The 19,402-nt window shown below is 37.6% G+C and overlaps 1 protein-coding gene across 4 annotated transcripts in view; it reads right to left on the minus strand.

The window, feature by feature from the left end:
• Positions 1-19,402, minus strand: part of SH3KBP1 (SH3 domain containing kinase binding protein 1) — a 221,760-nt gene that overhangs the window by 47,703 nt on the left and 154,655 nt on the right. For all 4 annotated transcript variants that reach the window (XM_065741436.1, XM_065741437.1, XM_065741439.1 and 1 more), the window contains 2 exons: positions 12,122-12,197; positions 4,337-4,431 (listed from right to left, as the gene is read on the minus strand). In XM_065741436.1, the coding sequence (XP_065597508.1) occupies positions 4,337-4,431; positions 12,122-12,197 (171 nt within the window). The remainder of the gene's footprint in view (positions 1-4,336; positions 4,432-12,121; positions 12,198-19,402) is intronic.

The raw sequence follows: 19,402 nt of genomic DNA on the forward strand, positions 1-19,402 counted from the left end.
TCCTCAACATGACACTAAGCACTACAAATTGGATTGCCATTAAATCTGTAGATCAGAAAATTTGCCATGAAAGTCCTTCAACAATCCGTCTTTCACAGTACCAATACACCAGCTTGACCAGTACTATTTGTTTAAAAAGTATCAGAAAGATTTTGGAAGGCTGTAAGTCACTGTTGCTTTCTTTCACCTCCTCGGTTCTCTAGACAGTTTTGACAATCCACTGGAAGCCTGGACCCCCATGAAACTCACCTGCTCACGGAATTCATTTTGCAAAATGAGAAAGGCCTCAATGCCAGCCATCACTCCAGAGCAACACGCCCCTACCACAAATGCACCATATTCAGCTATCAGCCTGCAGTGGGAGAAGAAAAGCTCTGTAGTCCAAGTAGGTGGACAGGAAGTGACAGCCAGGCTGGCCACGCAGAACAGGGCACAAGATTATTATTCCTGGTGATATACTGACATTATTAATTTCAACATCACCTAAATTCAGTATTAGCAGAACTGCCACTCCCACGGGCCTCCCCTTACTCCAGCTCCAATAATAATGATTCAGGTGAGGATACCTTTCTATTATTGTTAGCTTTCAACCTTGCAGTGATCTTTTAGCAAGATATCACCTAGCACTCAGGTAGACTGATGCAGAGGAACATTAACTTTTGCAGTCTTGCAAATAAAACTTTCTTAAAAAGAATGCTGAGCTGCCAGTGTGTACTTGATGTTTTTGCTTTGAAATTACTCTGTTATTACTATCAATTTCTCACATAGGTCATTTTCTGTATGCCATTTAAGATCTCATTCATTTTTTCAAAATTTAATAGAGCTGCTAAGAAATCTATAGAGCATCCATGAAGAATCTCTATTAGGACTGGAAAACAGCCTACAGCAGCTACATCTAAAAGGGCTAGAATGAAATATTCTAAAAAGCTTCCAAGATGACACTTTAAAAACTTCTGTTGCTTAAAAGTAGCTCTATTTATTGCAAATATAACCACAAAAATCAAAATTTGAGTATGACAGAACAGTCATTTGCCACTCTCTTTCGGTTGCACACAGCAATCACTGCCTACATTATCATACTTGTTCAAATGCTGCCAGGAACATTTTGAAGATATTAAAAAAAAAAAAAGCACCTAAACATTACAAACATTTGAGATTACAGAGAACAGTCTATAGTGCCAATCTCATGGCCTCTTAACATTTATGCTTCATCAGCTTATGGATATGTCATCAAACTGTGCAACAATCACCTTAATTGTAAAATTATTATATTTTGCTTTTTGCTCCCTTTCTTCAAAAGGCACATTCTTCTTAGACTCCCTTGCTGTGAAGCAAAGGTTCCAAATCTATACTGTTTCTTCCTCCAGAATTCTGAACAGTATTTTATGACCTCCTATCTTTAAATACTTTGCACTAAGAAACTAAAGATTACAGCTTGTACACTTTCACTTCCAGTAATTAATAAATAAAACATTTTCTATACACATACAAAGTCATTCATTGGGAAAAAAGGAACCAAAACCTTTTCTGTAAATGTTTCAAATACGTTTATGTGAAGACATTAGTTTCTTCATTTTTTTCTTCTTATCTCCAAGTAAATTTTTACCTATGAGGAAAAAACTGTTCCACCATATGTTTGTACTTTATCTCGCCAGGCATTTTTTGTATCATTTAGTCATATCCAATTCACTGAAAAATAACTCAATATGCCATCTAATTTGCCATTGTTTCTGGCTATCAGACAGGCATAACAGCACTCTTGCCTTTGTATATACCAAAATATACTACCTTTTGACCAGTAAATTATCAGGCTTCTGATATACTAAGAAGGTTTTACCACTGTCTGATTTTAGTGATCTCATCAAAATGACAATGGGGTTTCAGGAAGTACTACTCCCACCTGTTTCTTTAAAATTAACAATCTTCTCTCCATGAATCTAAGTAATTGGGAAGAATAAACTTCGTCTAATGCTGTCTGTCATAGGAAGCAAACAGTGCAAATTTTTTTCTTGCAGTTAGATCAAAAGAAACTGTAATCTGATGGCAATGTAAAACCACAGTAATAATTTCTGAAGTGCTGCCTGCATTTCTATTTAGTTCCTCTTGATCAGTGCGGATCTTTAGATCTGGTTATGGAAAAGATGCTCTAAGCACCAGGCTCTGAGCTCTGGGTAAAAGGCTCCAGCAGAAGCAACTTACAGGCAGAAAGATGAGGTTGGCTTTGTTGTTGACGACTGAAATAAAAATGTTATGACATCTGCTTGAGAAGCTCTGGACTAAAATAAAATTACTGTTCTCAACAATAAGAGCACAGAGGAGACCCCACTGTTTTCAGAATTCTATGGCAAAGACCTCAATTCTAAATTCTGTTTCTGAAATTATGTATTAAAAATAGATGAAAAAAAAAACAAAACCAAGGTCTACAAACCACAAAAGAGTCTGCAAAGTGTCTGCTTGTTAGGTATGGCATCCCCAGTATCTCAGATTAGTTCAGACGAAGCATAAAAAAGTACCCAAGGAGGAACACCAAGCCTTCCTGCATTGAGACACCCCCCCCCCCCGACTCTCTAGAGGCATGGTTTTATGTAACAGTTCATGAACATGTGACATATCACAGAAAACAGGAAAAAGAAATATCTGCAGTGACTTGATACAATCAGGCTTAAAGAGTAAAATGACAGGAGGATATGCTAAAAAATGTATACATCAAATCAGTCAAATCATTGGCTCAGTTCCTATAAAAGTTTAATAAGTTTCCACTGCTGGGACAGAGGTAGTGAGAAGTGAATGGGAAAAAGGAAGCAAATGAAATCTTGCATTGAAAATGCAGTAAAGCAACTGTCTCTTTATCTGTGTGTAGTGAAGAACACTGTTCCACCTGGAGACCAGACTTCACTGGGAATTAAATCAGCAAGGTCAATAAACTGTAAAGTGGACACGAACAACTTTTTAAAAGCCATTTCTGTGTTCAGAGACACTGTTAAATTATTACATTAGAACATTTTCAATCATGCAAAGCCAAACAACTACCAAGATAAGCTAAACAAGAATGACAAAGAGTAAAAAGAAAATGAAATAGTAAAACATCAAGCACTAGAAACATCAGATTTATATGCAAAACCAGCTCATTTTAATTATCTTTAATCTATGCGAAACAAGAGAGATGACCTCTTTTTTTACTAAAAATATCCAATCAGTCTGCACATGGAATGAATCCTGGTATTCAATATTCAGACTGAGCACAACATTTCTAACAGCATCATTTGAAAATACAATCTTTTGTACAATACCGGAATTTTAAGGACAACTAGGCTGGACTCATATGGCATCAGAACATTTTTTGTGATTCTAATAAACAACTGAGTAGAAAAAACAGTGATGGGGAAAAAGCAGATGAGAAATGCAAGCACACACACATACATCCACACTGTAGACATGTGTGTTTTTCAGTGTGAAGGCCTACCCTTTCCATCTACACGAAGATCACTGAAATGAAGTTTGTAAGAAAGATGCTGATATTTTAAGGCTTAAGTAGCCACTAAAGGATATTTCATGCAGGCAAGTTTGTTTTTTTATTTATTTTTACTCAATTTATTTTCCTACAGATGTCTTGTTATTTTTGCTTGGTTACATATATATTCTTCAGGACAAAGATGATTTCCTCTGAGTTTCTAAACTTAGTATTCTAAACAGCTTAGTATAGAGTGAACACTGTCACAGATGTATTTCTCAAGGGTTTTGGTTTTTTTTTTTTACCTGGTGCAAAATTGCTAACAATTTTTTATGAAACCTATAATTTATAGAATTGAGAGCTTAAATGATTTCATTTCTGTATTATCACTGTTGCACATTTTCTGCTTTACTGTGGTGTTAAGAGTGACTACATTTTAAATAAGTGTTCATTAAACTAATTTAGGCACACTATCTCCACCAAACCCAAACATTCTAATTCACAATTCCTACAATAAAGACAACACAGAAATTTAACAGAGACATTCAATTCTGCTGCTTTCTTGAGTCTTCTGTTTTGTTCTCCAGCATTTCATGTTAGTTATAAGAGTCAATTTAGAATCTATGTACATCTGTTAATATACTGAATATGTAAATTTGTAAACTCTAGAGTTTTCTGTTTGTTGTTCTTCATTTAAACTTATCAAAGTAAGGCTCTAAAGCACAACAAGAGCAGCAATGTGTAGAGCTTTCTGTAGTCTACCTAATGTTTCATAGATAAAATTGCATTATTTTAAGATGATACAAGTATGGATTTTATGGTTATTGAATTACATCTATTTTAAAACCTGGATCCCTGGTTATAGGAGAAAAATATTGCTTTTACCTTACTGATAAGTGTGACGACATCACCTTCTCGGATTGTGAGTTCATCATCATTCTGTGCTTCATATGGAAATATCACTTTGCAATATTCCTTGGCTGAAAGAAGAATATTCAATGTGATAAATAATCATTTTCTAAAAACTGCTTATCCAAGGGTGAAAATTTTCATAAAATGATCCAAAACTGGGCCTACATGCTGTTTCATTTTCTTGTCATTTTTTCTTTTTGTATTATATTACTCCATAAATTTTATGAAATATTTAAAGAATGTATCTCACTGATATGAACTGTCATGCATATCAACCACGGAGTCAGTTCCATAACCCCTAGAACCATTATTTTCCATTATCTTCCTCCTTGTGCATCTTTAAAAGTCACCTGGCTGTGGTGCTGGGCACCCAGAGCAGGGTGCCCCTGTCTGGTTTGGGTCTCTGATCATCTCAGATAGAATTGCTCCTGACTGCAACCTACCACAAACAATTTTCCTGGAAGGTGTCAGACCCACATCTGACACTTGCTGCAATACTGCCACTAGCCCTCAAACATCTCACATAAATTGGGAGCATAAAGGACCTAATAGGCTAACATAGCTTATCTATCCCTGGTGTGCAAGAAAGCAAGCATTTCTGATTCTATACCAATGATAAAAACAGAAATAATACATCAATAACTGTAAAGATGTTCATAACTGAGTCCTCTGTATACTCAGCACAAAAGAAGACTTGAATATTAGTTTAACATTCCCTCCTTCCATTCTATAAATAAAGGCATCAACTTTCATCTAGGAAACAGAGGAACCAGCACCCCCATTCAGAAATCTTAAAAAGAAGCTGTAATGAAAAGAAGTTACATGTTGCTGTGCAACAGACAAATAATCCTACATCAACTTTTTTAACAAATAGAAAGTGAATGTTCATTCCAGCTATTAAATAATGGATAACAATGTGATATTCTAGGATAGCAGGCCTAAACAGACCAAAGAAAAGCTCACAGAAATTACTAGACCCTTTTTAGGAAATGCATACTACTCTGTAGAAGAATTACGCACAAATGTCTCAGTTTTGGTGGCCTCTGGACACTACAACACAACTCATTTCAGAAGATGGAAGGGATGTTCTAATTGCTATCCACAGTATGGACAAAGGGTTTGGATCTTTTTTTGTGGTCTCAGTTGGGGTGTTTTATCTGCTCACTACCTTGTCTTCTGGGCAGTATAATAACTTTCTATCTACAAGCCGGTTGGAAGATAACACATATTGACTTAGGTAGAATATTTTTAGTTTGGTAAGTATGATAACTTAATCTTATTTTATTTATTTTTCCTATTCTGAGAGCATCCTCATCTTAAAGACAGTTCTGCTAAATAACATGATTCAGTGAAATAGTGGAAAGGTGATGTAGACATGTAGCACAGTAGACATTATACCTTATTAAAGTATCTGACTGCTACACACTCTAGCTACTGCGTATAGGCTTAACATCTCTTTCTTATGACACAGAAGAGAAGCCAGGGTGGCTCCTTGGAGATGAACAGCACCTGGGCCCAGGGAGGAGCTCTCCTGAATGTTAGTACTCAAGTACATACAATATTCCTTCATGGACTAACTATACAAACTCTACACTGGGAGGGGAGTCCAGCAGAACACTTGACTAAACAACAGCGAGCAGCCAATAACCCACAGTAATGATGCTATCCTGAAAGGATGTCAGTGGTACAGCTCTCACCCAAGTAGTGAATGAATTCCATGAATTTAAAGAACATTTTCAACAACAACAGTCCAGTACTCATGTCTCTTGAATCCTACAATGGACAAATCTTCACCAGTTCCTCCTTACTATCTAAGGACTGTACATTCAAATAAGGATGAAGACTCTGAACAACAGAGTGGACAGAAGGCTGTGGTTTTAGCACCATAAAATATCTGTTGAGAATCAGGTAATTCTCTCTTCCTTCCTTTTCTAAATACTACCTCTATAAGTACATGCCAATGTGGATCTCATAGTAAGTAGCTGTCAGAATCAGCAAGACTGTCTGAAAAATTCCTAGTCATTATATATAGGAAACTACTATGAATCTTCACCTTGTAGCTCTGCTATCAATAACTCTGTTATCCCATGACCTCTCCGCACTCCACATCAAACTCTTGACTTTTGTTGTTTTTTTTTTAATATTCAGATAGCAGAGAAACACGGAATTAAGCTAGAAAAAACAACTTATCAGAAAACAACAACAACAAAACAAAACACCATGAGCAAATGCAAATGTTGATGAGCTGCACAAAGAGCCAGGAGACAATTCTGTGAGAGGCATGAGGGAGAACTGAGGGAGGGACAAGAACACAGGATGAAGTCACAGCCATTGAAAAAAAGTCAAGGTGTACAAACTTTATGAGGTTGGATTCCTCCAGCATTATCCACATGGACATACACTAAGCCAATATGTTCCTCTGCCTAGTGAGGACCCTCTGCATCATACTGCAACAGAACCAGGTCTCAAAAACATTGTTGGGGTTGAGTTAAAGTGTGGATGAAGTCAGCTTCCAAGCTTCTCTTAGGAGATAGTACAGCATGATTTAAGCAAAATCAAAGCCAAACAGGACTCAAAGTAATATGAACCTCTAAATTTAGATTAATAAAAGCAGAAAAAAAATCATATAAGATATGTAACATATGTACTAATATTGTCCTTACTCAGCAGAGCACAATATAGCAAAAAGATGTAATAATACAGAATTTCCAGTTATGTTTAGATAGGAATGAAAAAAAAAGATAAAAGGCAATATGATTTCAAACAGCACAGAAGACAGCACAATGTAACTTGCTGAATTTGGGCTTTTTCTAAGTAGGGGAAAGAAAAAAAAGGTCAAAGTAACATATCCAATTACAAGCATGGTAAATAGGTTTAAGCCAAATTAAAGCTTCAGACTAAGATACCAATATTAAACATCCCTTAACTGTGGGTGATAAATCTCATTTTCATGTTTTATATCCAAGACTGGATTTATAAATCACAGATGGTTCTTGCAGAAGCCTCTCTTTCTTTCCTCTGACCTGAAGATATGTTTTAAAAGTACACCTCTCTATAAGCCCCCTGCAGTTAGACATCTTGGAAACAGTAAAGGATGAGAAAAAAAAATTGTATTCATGAGCATTTCAGTCCTCGCTTACTAATTTGACAACAGTTACTCTTTCAGACCACAGTATTTGCAGCTGCTCCTAAGCAAAGGAAAACAACCTGTCGTATACAATGGACATTTCTCAGGGGATTGAGTGAACTGATGAACCTTGCCATATGTCTTAAAACTCAAACAAGTTGGATCTAATGCAAGACGTTCAATTTCTCGTTGTATGTATTCTAAGCTGAGAGAGCATGGGCTAGGTAAAATGCCATTCAAAAATATGCACTCCCAAGTACCTTCCATGTTTTCTGAACCCCAGTGTTTCAATTAGACTAGGAACAACGATGATACAACAGCAAGCATTTTATTTTCTCTGCCCACAACCCTTGCAATCCAATCCTTCGAAATGAAGAACAAAGCCATTGCTAGATTCTCTGACAAAGCCTCAAGAGCTTTCCAGCATAGTCCTCATCAATCAGAAGCTGCAAGGGTAAACACCAGCAAGGAACTAGATATTTATAACAAGTTGATTTCCATTGCCCATGCTGCATTGAGGAAATAGCCTCAGGACTACCCCAAACAATAAATAAAGCTATTCTCTAATAAGAACTGGATGATTTAGGGTGATAGTTAACATGCATCTTTTTTCAAGACCTTATGTCCCACAGTCTGCCCTGCATTCGAACTCCAGGCTATTTGATACAGTCTTAAGCCTTCAGGAAAACATTTCCTCAAAGAGGGAAAAGGCAGCAACAGATGGTCTTCCTAGAGAATACAGCTGCTACATTATCTACTGTATTTCACCCAGAGAATCCAGTGGCTTGATGCACATTTATTTTGAGAGAATGGTTAAATACTGTACTGTCCAAACCAGAACTGAGCAAACTGAATTTACTGCATCAGCAGAACCTACTCATTTTAACAGGATGCCTCTTCTACTTGTTCTCCTGCCAGACTGTTAGAATGACTTGGGATATTCAACACTACGGTCCTCAGACATACATACCTTCACAATTAAATTGCACAGGGGAAACTGTCTCTGGAATTTGATTTTCTTAAGCAAGGACGACACAGGCTCCCCTCCTTACTTCTGCTGCTTTCTTTGTTGTTAGGCAACCCTGTTCTGCTCAAGAGAAGATCTCCTCCATCTCAGATAACCTAACTATTGGGCTCTGAACTTACCTGTCTGGCTTTTCAGAAATTGATAGTTACCTTTTAGTAAAGCAAGCAAAATGTACAAAAAAGACAGAGATCTCCTGGGAAGAGTACACTGGGAGGGCCACAGAGATGATAAAGGGTGTGGAACACCCCTATGAGGAAAGGCTGAGAGACCTGGGTCTGCTCAGCACTGAAAAAAGAAGACTCAGAGGGGATCTGATCCATGTCTATAAATATCTAAGAAATGGGAGGAAAATGGATGAGGTTGGACTCTTCTCAGCAGTGTGTGGTGATAGGAGGAGGGGAAATGGCCACAAACTGAAGCATAGGAAGTTCCACACAAATGTGCACGGGAACTTCTTCCCAGTGCAGTGACGGAGCAGTGGCACAGCTGCACAGAGAGGTGGTGGAGTCTCCTTCTCTGGAGACGTTCCAGACCCGCCTGGACGCCTACCTGTGCAACCTGGGCTAGGGAGCTGCTCTGGCAGGGGGTTGGACTCCATGATCTCTGGAGGTCCCTTCCAACCCCTACAGTTCTGTGATTCTGTGATTTGATATAGTTGATTTTTGAGACTTAATTATTTCTCCCCTGATGAAGTCTATATCATACACTAATATTAAGTAAGAAAACAAGCAGCATTAAGTTAGTTATCCTTGGGCTTAAGCTTCCTCTTTTTAACTACTGCTGAAATAAAAGCTTTCTGAAATTGAACAAAATCTACAATGTCTAAGGAAAAATTACATAATTGTTACCATAAACATAGAACAGATGGGAAAAAAAAACCCAACAACACACTCAGCAGAATTTAGTTTTATAATTAATCACTGCCTTCAAGACTCATAAATAGATAGCACTGAAAAAATAATTTCCTGGCACTACAAGAGACTCAAAGGATCAAAACACCACCTCATTAAACAAAACAAAACAAAAATATCCAGAACTAATTAGGGCCTCATTAATCCCGATTCAGCAACTCTTTATACTCCTTCTATCATCATGCAAGAAGATTAGTACTTGCTAGGATTTTGGTATTCTTATTATGTAATAGGTTAACATAAACTGTAAATAATCAGTGAGTGGAGTAATCAAATTAAGCATCACGGTCAATGCACTTTTTAACTTACTGTCTTTGCTTTTCTGCTGTCTGTGCACTTACACTCCATTTTTACAGTCTCAGTAAGCAGTAATGGTTCTGTCAGTCACTGTGAACATTTTTGCCTTGCTGAATTCCAGAATCCAACAGAGCTACTTGAAAACTGATATGTGTTATCTACAAAACAGCCTTTCCACTGCAAGACACTTAAACTAAAGGCAAGCTATTTCATAGCAAAATAAATAATAAAATAAATAATCTCCCCCCAGAGATTTTTATATTTATACTTATACAAGATTATAAATACATATAAGCCCAAGCCACACACAAAACTGCTGAAAATTTAACAGCAGATTTATTCCCCTAGAGGACTACACAGACACAAACCTAAAACAAACAGCTCTTCCCCCTTCTACTCAACGATGCATTCTTTCACTCCTCTAAAGTTAGCAATATTTCCTTTCTCTTTCTATTTTCCAAAGGACTACTTCAGCTATCTAAGTCTTTGTGCTTTCACTGTACAATGTATTTCAGCAAAAGCCATTCCGTCTTCTCTTTGTTTTTGATGATGACCATCTATTTATTTCACAACATTGTAAGGTCCTTTCTTAAGGAAATTCACATAGCAGACTGTGGAGAGATACACCTATGGAGCATACAGTTGTCTCTGCTCTGACCAACTCATCCTATTGCAGAACTTGGGCCATCTTGTGCATACCAGGGGAGCAAATGGCATGCACATTCAAGTGCCTTGCTGCCAACCACTCCCCCATACGTGAGACAGGTATAGGAAAAAAAGTAGACATCTGTCAAAATGTGGGTGCAGTCAGCAAATAGCACTCCTTGATGTAGCCTCCTGTGCAGAAAAGGAAGGTGATGCTGCTCCCTTTTTCCTGGCTCAGCAGGCTATTCCATAGTGCAAGTGCTTTTTTTAATCCACTAGAGAATAAGGAATAACAGCATCAGTCATGAAAAAAACAGGAAGAAAATGAAAAAACATATTACTGCTCCTCTACCAATGCAATTTCTCTTTCTTCCAGCATCTCTGGCTGCAATCCCAAGGGAATCCAAATCACATACCCAAGAGCTCCCTCTCCAATGTGGAGGCTTCCACATTTGTTTATACATGGTACAAGCATGAAACTCTAGTACTATGGGATGTAATTTTGTAACCACTTTGAACTGCCAGAAAAAAAAATAAAAAGTGTAACTTGATGTGGAGAAAGGCAGCCTTTCTTAGACAGGTTCACTATGCAAGCATTGCTGCTGCAGGTGGGAAAGCCATGGGAGCACCCTTTCAGATGGCACCTACCTGCGGCCAGTTGAACCTTCTCAAGCTGCAGAATGGGAAAGGTAATTCCAAACCGTATTCATTCTGGAGCCCTGCTCTACAGTACCAGTTTGCACGCTTTTCAATATTTAAAATTCTCACTTCCTCCAGGCAAATGAGTACTGCACATTAACAGCCTTACGTCACAAAGGGAGCAAGATAAGAGGATGCAGGAAGTCAGTTACAGAGGTCCAGTTAATGAACAGTAACTCACTAAACTGTCTTAAGCTGCTTGGGCAATTTTGAGCTGATAGCATGTGGTCTTTACTGCACAATTCTGCCAGACAGCCTCTGCTTTCCTGCTACTCCATGTCCTTGCCTTCCTCTTTTCACTTTTCAGTTCTGAGACAAAACACTATCTGTTCACTATCTAAAAAGGCAAACACATTAGGAAAGGACTTAAAAACTCAATACCTTATATTACAATCCATTTCTTTTCTAATATGTGGCTATGTTCTCTTCTTTCTTATTGTTTCCTACAAATATCCATAACATTTAGCTGTAACTTCATATGAGTTAAAGCAAAGGATTTGGCATGCTATTTAAAAAAAAAAACTCCTTGGAACTGCACTGAGACCTTCCCAGAAGATTTAATTATTCCTTTTTGCTCTACTAAGCATCTAAATAACCAAATAAAACCAGAGTTCTTTGACTCTACCACCCACACAAATTACATCTGCTACATAAACAAAGAAAAAAGAGGGAAAAAAAAGAGTGCTCAGAACCAGAGACATTTTTCTATGACCTACCTACAAGTTATGACAGCTGAAGTTGGATCTTAACTGAACTGTTATGTTCCAAAGTACCCTCCAGGCCAAAAGCCGATCATGTAGTTTAATTTGATTTTCAGTGGCAGAAAACTCAAAGTTGGACTATCAAAGCAAAAACAATTCAGAGGATTCTGTGAAACAAAACATTCTGTCTGTGTACCACCTACTCATAGTTTGTCCTAAGTATATCCATTTGCATCCTTGCTTCTTATACATACAGGATACTCTTCTGGCCAAAAGCAGAAAAAATGCTCAGTTAGCTTTTAAGAGGCTCAACAGCACAAAGTGCAAAGAAGACAAAGCTATGAAACATACTTTTTGTTCTGCTGTCCACTTCTGTTTTTGTTGGCTCCTGAGTTGCTGTGGCTGGAGGTACTTTCTTCCCAACACTCTGAAAAAGAAATGATTATTCTCCTTTAAAATCTGCAGGTTCAAGTAAAAGTTGGATAACAAAAAACTTAATGGAAATGTAAAATATAGGAACAGAAAAGAGACAGAAGAGAAACAGAGGCAAACTGAATTATTCTGAGGTTTGTTTATCACATAGAGTTCATTAAAAAAACCACAATGATATAAGATCTGTAATAACATAGTACTCAAATCCTCCCTTGAAATTTTTTTAGTAATATTTTTAAAAATTAATTCCTAAACACAGTTTTATGATAAAATCACAGAAGTTTCATTTGTGGACTCAATGCCAAAAGTAAAATTGAAAGAATTGAAAGAAATCCCTTGATATCTTTCCATACCGGGAGTACTCATTTCAGTCATTTCAGACTGACTGTGACTTTTAAATTGACATCTCTTTACGTGTTCCCCATTTGTACAAAGGATTATTATGATAAGCAATTATCAGCCATAGCTACTCTGAAAGAGCAGTAAGAATCATTATCTACCCACAATGTTATAGAATTGTTCAGGCATCTTTAGGCATCTTCACAATCTTCAGGCATCTTTACAAACTTACATGCATGCCACCTCCCCTCTTCCTATTAGGAAAGCCATCTAGCTTGAAAATCTAAATCACATGTAGCTGATAATGTAAGTGAAATTACTATTGGTTTATATATATATATATATATATGAGTACTTATAAGCCAAGTTCAACTTACATTACTCTTAGGTCCTGCCACACAAGAAACACGCATTGAACACTGAGTTCACATGTCCTGACTCCATGGCCAGGTTAACTCCCTAACTCGCACCAGAATGTAACAACAACAAGGACAGAATTTAATCTCACTATTTCTGCAAGGCAAGTGTAATTAGATTATGTAGCTGTCAGACACAAATCCCTCTAATCGCTTGGCAAGCAAATCCAAAAGATGAAAGGGGACGAGGATTCTTCTTGCTGCACAAGCAGCTGATAAAAGCATGAATAATGACCATGATCTGGTGTACAGATAATTCAGAGGGCTGAGAGAGATTTAAGCAGCAACTTGCCAGTCAAAAAATCTGCTTGGTTTTATGAAGCCTATGGAAGGAGAGCTGACCATTAAATCATGGGTTCTGTTTAATAGCAGAAGCCTTGATTGTGATGTAGTATGCTGCAAATCCCTATCACTGCAGAGCAGTTTCCTCTGATACTGAATTAACAGTGATTACAGAAATGATTGAGGTAGTACAGAAAATCTCTCAGATGAGATCACAGCATAATCTAAATATTTTCATTTCCCTTCACTTGTGTATTTTGGCTTATCTGCAATCCCTGTGACAGGCAGCAACACCAGAAAAGTAAAGCACGTAGCAGGCAGTATACACGTGAATTTTTCTCACGAGGGCACTATTCAACCCTGACCACAGGAAGAAAAGTAGATCTGTGCAGAAGTTTCCTCCTCTGGGATACTTTAAAACTGCATTTCAGGGTTTTCTATTGTTGTTGCTGAAAACTGACTTGTCTATTTACTTTAGTTATGCAGGTTCTGTGTCTCTAGATTTCATCTGAAACATCAAACTGTCAATTGTGTAACAGCTAGGTCGATGCAGAAGATTCTGTAATACCTCTTTGTACTACAGGAACATACTTAGTCTTTCACCCTCCTTTATAAACTATATGCTTCTCCAAGGAACAGCTTACATACCCAGTGATAAAGAAAAAAAAAAAGAAAAAGAAAGGTTTACTTGGCATCGGGATTTGTTCTGGAAAGCGTATTGAAGTCTTCATCCTAGATAAAAATATTTTGGGACTGCTATTTGAAAACGTAACTCTGTGAAGATAGTCTTAAGGAAGACACAGGATATTCATGAATTCATCTGTATGACCTGGAAACACTGATGTTTTTAAGCTTAATATCATTTGTCAGATTGAATAGCGAAAATATAACAAATTGCAGTGATGCTTTTATACAGAGGAAGAATAGGATTACATATCTTGAGAAGTTTCAGAAAACCTTACTTCTTAGGTCAGGGGAATAAATGTGCCATGCTTCTTTGACCACAATACTTCCTTTAACATTCAACTACTATTTCTGAATATTGTTCACATGCATCAGAATTTTCTTTATATATAAAGTTTATGTGGAAATCTAAGGCCAGAGTCAGTAACAATATAAAAAGATCTATTCTCCACTGTACTTCTGATGCTCCCTTTTGTAACTGAGAGCATTTTTCTCACAATGAAGTAAAAACAGCTTCTAGATTCTTCCAGACATACACAAGTCTAAGTATAAACAAGCTTCACACTGAGTATATATAATATTGGTGTTTTAAGAAGCCAGAATTAAAGAGCACTAATATTGGGAAAAAAAAAAAAAAAAAGAAAGAAAAGAAAGAAGAAGAAAAAAGAAAAAAAAAGAACCAGAAGGTTTTCAGATGACAAAATGCCCTAACTCTGTCAGAGACTTGTAAAATAAGAGAAAAGTCCAGAATTTCTTTTTTTTTCCCCCAAGGTACCAACCTTCAGTTCCACACGAAATACTTTCTGTGACAGCATGATCAAGTATTACTATCCTGGGGTTTCCCAAAAGGACAGAGTTAAGTGTTTTCCTAAAAGGTCACCACATAGCACTTCAAAAGGGTAATGGGAATTTTAAGAAGCCTTTATAGAGAAAATAAAAATTCTTTAGGGATCGTGTGAATAAGCACCTGCCTGCACATTTGATTGACTTCACTGTCTAAGCAGCTTCTTCCTCCTGGCAACTTTCTACCCATCTATGCTTTGGTATAAATACCACTCACATGCTTCTGAACTAAAATTAGTAATATTTTTAATATGGGCGGGATAGATACAGTCTTCTCAGTGCATGCACAGCTAATATGGAGAGCTCCAGCTGCCCAAGCTGTATGCGTGTCTATTGATATCATCTGTAAGGAAACACCAACTCCAACACAGGGTAATTTCCTTAAAACTAGGTTAGGTGAATGAATTAGACAGGAAACAAGTGTTCATCAAGCTCTCAATTACAGCCAGACTGTCACAAGGACAGGCAAGCAAAATAGTTTTTACTCTCCTGCTTGAGTAGAGAGGCAGGATGCAGCATGTCTCATAACGTGCTGTGAGCAAGAGAGGAAGCAGCCCCAGTGCTGCCCAAGGCCATCTACCCAAGGTGGCCAAGTCCCCAGAAGCCAGCTCCTTTTACCAACTCCTGCCACCTCCTTCCTCTCTAGTGGCATTAGCGTCTCTGCAGTGAGAGAGAACAAAGCTATGTTAAAATATACTTGGAATGGGAAGAAAGAAGAAAGGAGTTTGCTTCCCTGAACAGCTGCACAAGCTACTGGTATAGTACTTAGGCATGTAAATTAGCTGGCATCAGAGTAAGGTGAAAACCAGAAGCAGTGCTCATTTACACCAGCTCAAGCTCATCAGGAAAGTATGGTAAGCATCTCAGTGTGTTTCAGTAACTCCAAAGGATCATGCTCAAGGCAATCCAAGGAAACGCTGCATCAGTGTTGGCTCCTACATCGTTCAAAAGGTGAAATACATGGGTATGGTGTGTATACCAGATGATACTTCCATAAAGAATGGGTGCTGTAACCACAGGACCAAATGTGGTGTACATCCACAGAAGTTTACTAGCAGGATGTTTGGCAAGGATTAAACAGAATACAGACAACAAAGCAATAAAGTATTTCAGATTTCATATTATGGTTTCTTTGCATATAGGCTACATTACTATACATTGGACAACCTGAAAATAACTCGTTTTCACATTCAGCTCATATTCCAGAAGGTACATGTGCATTTCTTCCAACTAATGTCTATACCAAAACACTTCTGAACTTGGATGAACAGCTCCTGAATGACAGCTGCTTACACATCTCAAGTGTCTCTCCGCAAATAAATAAATCCTATGAATGGTTTTACCCTTTTACAGCAAAGTTATAAAACCTTGTATTTAGTATATATGAACTGGTACCTTAATACTTCTCTGCCTGAAGAAAATCAACAAAACCCATCACAAAAGACGTCCCTTCAAGTAACATCTTTGTCTTACCAAAGAAACAAAAGCAAAGACTTCATCCCACTGGATCTCCTTAAAAATCAATGTAATTTCAGTTTGCAGCATGACTCTTAACACAGCTAACAAATTTAGACAAAGCAGGTAGGCTGTCTTTAGCCAGCAATCAACATTGATTTGGGGTCCTGTAAGTGCTCATTGGTCTCTTCAGGGGACTGGTTACTGCTCCCAGCACCACTTTACAGAAAAGGAACACTGATGTAGTCAATAACTATATCCTGCTCAAATGTAAAAGGCTTTTGAAATTGGGTTGCAAATGCAACCCTCAAGGTATGTGGGGAAAATGTTTTACAGTGTTCACACAGAAATTGATAGGTTTTCCTCAATTACAAACATTATTTCTTGAATGCAAAAGGACAAAAAAAGGGGACTGAAATAACATCTTAGTCTAAATTGTACTACTATGTCCTAATTCTCACTCCACAGAATGGTAAACAGGCTATGATTACACTATACCACATTCAGTTCACTTGGTGCCCTAGAAATAGAGTTCTGAGCATCTTACAGCTGCTGTATCTGCGAGATACTGACAGGACACTGGAATCTGAGCAGACAAGTAAGCAGGAAAATAAACAAACTGAAGGAAACAGCACAAAGTTGACCAAGTAAAGGAAATTTTAAAACAAAACATAATGTTACAGGGGCTTTGTTTTCTGATTTCTCTCAGATGCCTATTCTTCTGGCATATTTTTTATAGCTAAAGAAAGAAGCAAAATTACTTCTTATCAGTAAAACTGCATGAACTATATAAGCTAATAAAGACTAAACTGCATAAACTAACAAAACAAGAACAAAAAGCTGCAAATACTTCAAGAACGGTCACATTTGCTTTGATTCAAAACTATTAAATTTTTCAAAATAACTAACTTCTAAAACATTCAATGGAAGAAGTTACTGGTGCCTTACTTAATTGGGTTAAAGAGTACTTAGAAATGATATACAAAGAAGACTTAAAAAATCAATTACTAGGACAGACAGAAAATGATTCATGTGCTTCCCAACAGAATCACAGGGGCTGGAAGGGACCTTAGGAGATCAGCCAGTTCTTTCTGCTAAAGCAGGTTCCCTACAGCAGGTTACACAGGAAAGCATCCAGACAGGTTTTGAATATCTCCAGAGATGAAGACTCCCCAACCTCTCTGGGCAGCCTGTTCCAGGGCTCTGTCACCCTCACAGTAAAGAACTTTTTCCTCATGTCCACATGGAACCTCCTACATTACAGTTTGTGCCCACTGCTCTTTGTCCTATCAATGGGCACCACTAAGAAGAGCCCGGCCCCATCCACTTGCTCCCACCCTATAGGTATTTATAAGCACAGATAAGACCCCCTGTCAGCCTCTCTTTTCCTTAACAGCCCCAGGTCTCTCAGCCTTTCCTCACACAGTAGATGCTCCAAGCCCCTCATCTCCTCTGTTGCCCTTCACTGGATCCTCTAGAAGTTCCCTGTCTTTCTTAAATTACTGAGGTATTTTTGTTGTTTGCTTGTTTTTAGGTCCAAACACTAGGTGCTGCAATTAATTTTATTTGTTGTTAATGTTTTTATCTTGTTTTTATTAAATTTCAGCTACTAAATAAACTAGTTGTGATTACTTATAATGTAATGATAATTTATCTTAGCCATTCAAAAGTTTGGAAATGTCAAAATGTAGGGTTTTATGCAGAACTTCAGGGTTTTACACACAGCTTCTGCTGTGTTACAACTAGATGCAATTTTGTAGACCTGGATATACTTCTCAGTACAGTGACCTTCATCTGGTTTTGTCACTGAGATGTAAAACAAGATTATGTTGTAGTCTTCAGGTAGTTCTTAAGATGGTGTTCATTTACTTAAACGTTATCTGTGAAACAGATGTGCACACATGGTCAGTCACTGCAGGCTTCCCTTTGTCAGTGAAGGTGAACTGCATTTTCAGGATGTAACTCATCTGGACTTCTCTGGGATAAGAAAAGCCTTGTCCTAGTAACATTCATTAGCCTGCAGGCTGGAAAAGACATTTAAGTACTAGCAACACTGTAGACACCTAAATTTAGTCAACAGAATGCCATGACAGTTGCATGTTACTTGCGTAGCCCATGCATATTAATTGCCAGGAGAGAACCCAACTCTGCATCTAATTAATAAATACTGGTGTTTCATCAATACAATGTTGTTTTTATGAAAATCAAATATGATGTTCTCTGGTTGGCATGGTCAACTCACAGCAGTTTTCATTAAAGCTCACAAATAAAAAGGTTGTTGTTCCCATCCCCTGAAGAAGATTTAAGCTGTGACCTAACTCCAGACTAAAAAGTAGAACTGAGATGTAGACTTTAAAGAGTTTACTATTCATCCTTTTTTATTTATTCTTTTATATATGTATATGTACTTATTATATGTATATAAATAATTAACTTGGATATGTAACTGCTTAAAGGCAGGAAACAAAAGGCAAGATTTTGTCACAGTGACAGGTGCAATCCCTCAGGGATTTGGATCAAAGCTCTTACTTTCTCCATGTTCACAGATGATGCAGAAAAGGGGAAAACAAGAAATTACGTGTGCTATCAAAACACTGTATAAATTCATTCAACACCACAGTGTGCAGTTCTCATCTCCCTCCCTCCCACACATAACTCACCTCAGTCCATAAAGGAACAGGAAAATATAGAAAGCAAAGAATAATTAAATGTGTGGAACAGATCCCCAATCCTATCCCTAGAGATAAATATAGGTGATTTAAAAAAGGTCTATAAAAATCAGGAAGGGCTTTGAGAAGGTGATTATGTAGGACTCACTCATTATCTCTCCCAGTAATAGAAATAAAGGGTTATCAGATGAAATTAGCAGGTACGACACTCAAAACAAAGAGAGGCACTCCTTCCCACATCAGGTAAGCTAGCTAAGTGGCACTCTTCCGCGGAAAGTTACAGAGACAAAAAACTTTAGGTGAGATGAATACATGACTAGATCTGAAGAGGAAAAAAAAATCCATTGGGTTTATAAAACACAAGGTTAAAAATCACTGGAGGCTGTGAACACTCACCACAGAAGCTCTCTAAGTTTACCCTGATCTCATACATTTCCCCAGGCTTTTCAGTATTGAACTGTTTGGAAGTAAAATATGAGCCTAGGCATGGTCTGAATTACAAACGTCTCAAG

The sequence above is a fragment of the Cyrtonyx montezumae genome, unplaced genomic scaffold (assembly GCF_038088225.1).
Source record: "Cyrtonyx montezumae isolate F1298 unplaced genomic scaffold, pur_monq_1.0 scaffold_3, whole genome shotgun sequence".
Classification (NCBI taxonomy): domain Eukaryota; kingdom Metazoa; phylum Chordata; class Aves; order Galliformes; family Odontophoridae; genus Cyrtonyx; species Cyrtonyx montezumae.